Source organism: Austrofundulus limnaeus, unplaced genomic scaffold, assembly GCF_001266775.1.
Source record: "Austrofundulus limnaeus strain Quisiro unplaced genomic scaffold, Austrofundulus_limnaeus-1.0 Scaffold746, whole genome shotgun sequence".
Taxonomy (NCBI): Eukaryota; Metazoa; Chordata; class Actinopteri; order Cyprinodontiformes; family Rivulidae; genus Austrofundulus; species Austrofundulus limnaeus.
Window position 1 is genome coordinate 103,141 of NW_013953148.1, and position 3,039 is coordinate 106,179.

The following is a 3,039-nucleotide window of genomic DNA, read 5'->3' on the forward strand; positions in this document are numbered from 1 at the left end:
TTTTTATCTTATCCTAAAATGTAAAAATAATAACAAATGTTAAAGTTCCTTTGACATTCATATCCTTCAACTACAATGTGAAAGAAAGCATCTTTATATCTAGAAAACTTCACATAATACACATGATTTTACACATTTTATCAAATAATGGGCACATCTTTTGAACTTGGTTCAGCCAAAGTGAAACAGGAAGTGAGGAAGCTCTTTCAGAAAGGTCTTTGTTTACTAAAACAATGTTGAGCTCTGACTCAAAATAATCTAAAGAAACATCAGATTCTTCTCTACAGTCTGTGKTTTTRGACATTGTAGCAATAGTCTGGTTACAAGCARACATTCCCCTTTGACGTCACTTCCTGTTACATCACGTGAATATTTCAACARCTGCTYAYCTCAGYAGTGTGGAATTTGTTTTGCAACATTTTGTCAATGTTATCTTTTCAAACAAACAATCATTTTTATTACTAAAATGTYGTGTCACAGGCATTTTAAAATTCACAATATGTTTTTGGTTTTATAACGGTCMCACTCATTGGTCAAACACAAAATGACCCATGGGCCACCAGTTGATCACAAGTGTGCATTTTGTAGCTCCAGATACATTTTATTAGTGAGTCAAGGGAAGGAAATGGCTCTTTTGATTGTAAAGGKTGCAGACCCTGGAGCTATCTGCATGCCAATTTACTGACATTCATATGCAAAATAATTTGGGGTATGTAATTTCCATCTAGTGTGAACAGAGCTATCAGAGCTGATCACTTGCAAATATATCAATCAAAACAAAATTTGCAAGAACAAATCTAAACAATCATCTAAATCATTCAGAACTCAAACTTTATTAAACAACTGCAGCTATGGTCCCATCTAGGCTTCTTACATTCGCAGATGTTGAGGCAAACACAGCACGCATGCCTGTAAGTCATTGTTTGGTCCAGGCATCTCCCCAATGTTTTCCCATTTTTCTGTTGTGGTATCGTAGCGATGAACCATGTTAGTGTCACTGCAGTCCTCCTGACTGTACCCTCCTAACAAATAAAACTTCCCCTCCAAAACTGCACTTCCTGCTCCGACATGTGGCAGCAGCAGAGACGTGAAGGCGGTCCAGGTGTCAGCAGCTGGGCAGTACACTTCACAAGCTAGCTGGTCGACAACAGTCACACCATCTTCCGTGGTGATTCCTCCTGCTACATACAGACAATCYCCCAGCGCCTCCATGCAATGATGAGCTCGAGGATTGTTCATGTTTGTCAGAAAGGTGCTCCCCCTCTCTGGGTGGTACAGAAACATGGATGACAGACACAGGAAGTCACTATTCTGGCCCCCTGAGATGAAAATCTGCCCTTTTAAAACTTTTGCTACGTGTCCACTTAAAGGTAACTCCAAAGGCCTGGTGAAGCTGAAAAACAAAAGTATTGGTTAGAATTAATGAAAGCAGGGAGAACATTAATAAAACACAAGAATAATATGTTCTTATAAATCACTTTTGTTAAAACTTAAATTGATATGTTTTCAAGTAAGCAGACTGTATTTCATATCAAGAAACAYATGCAGGATGGTGGCCCTCCAGCACCAGGACTGGACACCCCTGGGTTAATATTTCTGTCCGTACCTCCAAGAGTTTGTAGAAGGACAGTAGAGTTCAACACTGTCCATATGGTTAACTTCACAGTGTCCACCCACAGCATACAGTTTTCCATTTAGAACAACCACAGAGAAAGAGCATCGCTTTTCCTGCATTTCACTCAGGYTCTCCCAGTTGTCTTGTAGGGGATTGTACCTACAAATGTGTAAAGAGATAAACGTAATTATAAAACCAGTATTTTTAGGGTTTGCATGTTATATTTTCTCACCTGTAAGCAGAGTTTAAAGTGTCACCGCTGCCATAATACTTTTTGCCTCCGAAGACGTAGAGTTGTCCATTCAGAACAGCGACCTCGTGACTAAACCTCGCTGGCTCCGGCATCTCTCCCAAACTTCTCCACTCCATTGCCTTTTGTATTCCTGTAAAACTCCTCAATGAATTCCCAAACCAAAGCTCTCTGCTGATGCTGCGGCCACTCAGGTCTTCAGAGATCTGGTCCCCACCAATTATGACCAGGCTTTCTTTGGGTAGGTAGATCCGACATTGGTTCCGCAGTGTGGTTTGAGTGGAGCAGAACTCTTCGAGAACTGCTTTGTACAGCCCAGCCAAGCGGTGATCACGCCACATGTCTTCAGACTGGACCTCTTTGAACTCTTTAAAAGTCATCAAGGGGAAATGGACAGTTTTCATGAGCTCCTTGGCAAGTTTGTACCTTCTGCTGGGCTTTGCACGAATCCACGACACCACTGCGTTGAACACCATGAGCTCAGAGGGAACACAGAGTGAGCTGCTGTTCAGGTACTTGAGGAGCTGTTTGGTTGGCAGGTCCTTAAACTTAGAGGTGAGTGCCACCTTTTGAAACTGCCTCAAGACAAAATCTTCCGCTGCATCGAGAAGATGGGCTATTTCATAGGCTTTGGCAAATGATACCACATCCAGACAAGTGTGAGGTGTTATTTCTTGTTGAAGGAAGTTAAGGCACAAGGACAGCGCAGGCTGGTACTGGAGCTGAAGAGCTGCACCGGTGAGCTCAAAGATGCATGTCCAGCTGAGGGGAAGAGACCCACTGTAGGAGCTATCAACTAGAACTTCAAGTTCTGAAGCCGACAGGAAGGGAAAAGTTACAGAGGACTGAAAGGACTCCTTCATGCCCAAGGTGAACATCCCTCGGAAGTAGTCACTACTGACAGCCAGGATGACTCTGTGGGCTTGATGAAACATGATAATGAGTGAATATTTCATCAATATGTCCATCTTTCAAACAAGCTGTTTGTTGGTGACCTGTTTAAAACTGGTTATAACTTCTTGAAGCAATGCATATACTCCAATCTGGAGTAAAGGTTGTTTTATGTTACAAAATTGAGGAGCTCCTGAGGCAACATTGGGGAATTTCTTTCTTTCTTTCTTTCTTTCTTTCTTTCTTTCTTTCTTTCTTTCTTTCTTTCTTTCTTTCTTTCTTT

At 41.6% G+C, this 3,039-nt stretch overlaps 1 protein-coding gene across 1 annotated transcript in view; it reads right to left on the minus strand.

Moving 5' to 3' along the window:
- Positions 1–810: 810 nt before the first annotated feature.
- The window catches only part of LOC106532299 (kelch-like protein 33), a 6,160-nt gene continuing 3,931 nt past the window's right edge, over positions 811–3,039 (minus strand). The window contains exons 2-4 of the mRNA XM_014028327.1: positions 1,848–2,787; positions 1,607–1,774; positions 811–1,393 (exon numbers count right to left, since the gene is read on the minus strand). Of these exons, the coding sequence (XP_013883781.1) occupies positions 871–1,393; positions 1,607–1,774; positions 1,848–2,787 (1,631 nt within the window). The 3' untranslated portion in view covers positions 811–870. The remainder of the gene's footprint in view (positions 1,394–1,606; positions 1,775–1,847; positions 2,788–3,039) is intronic.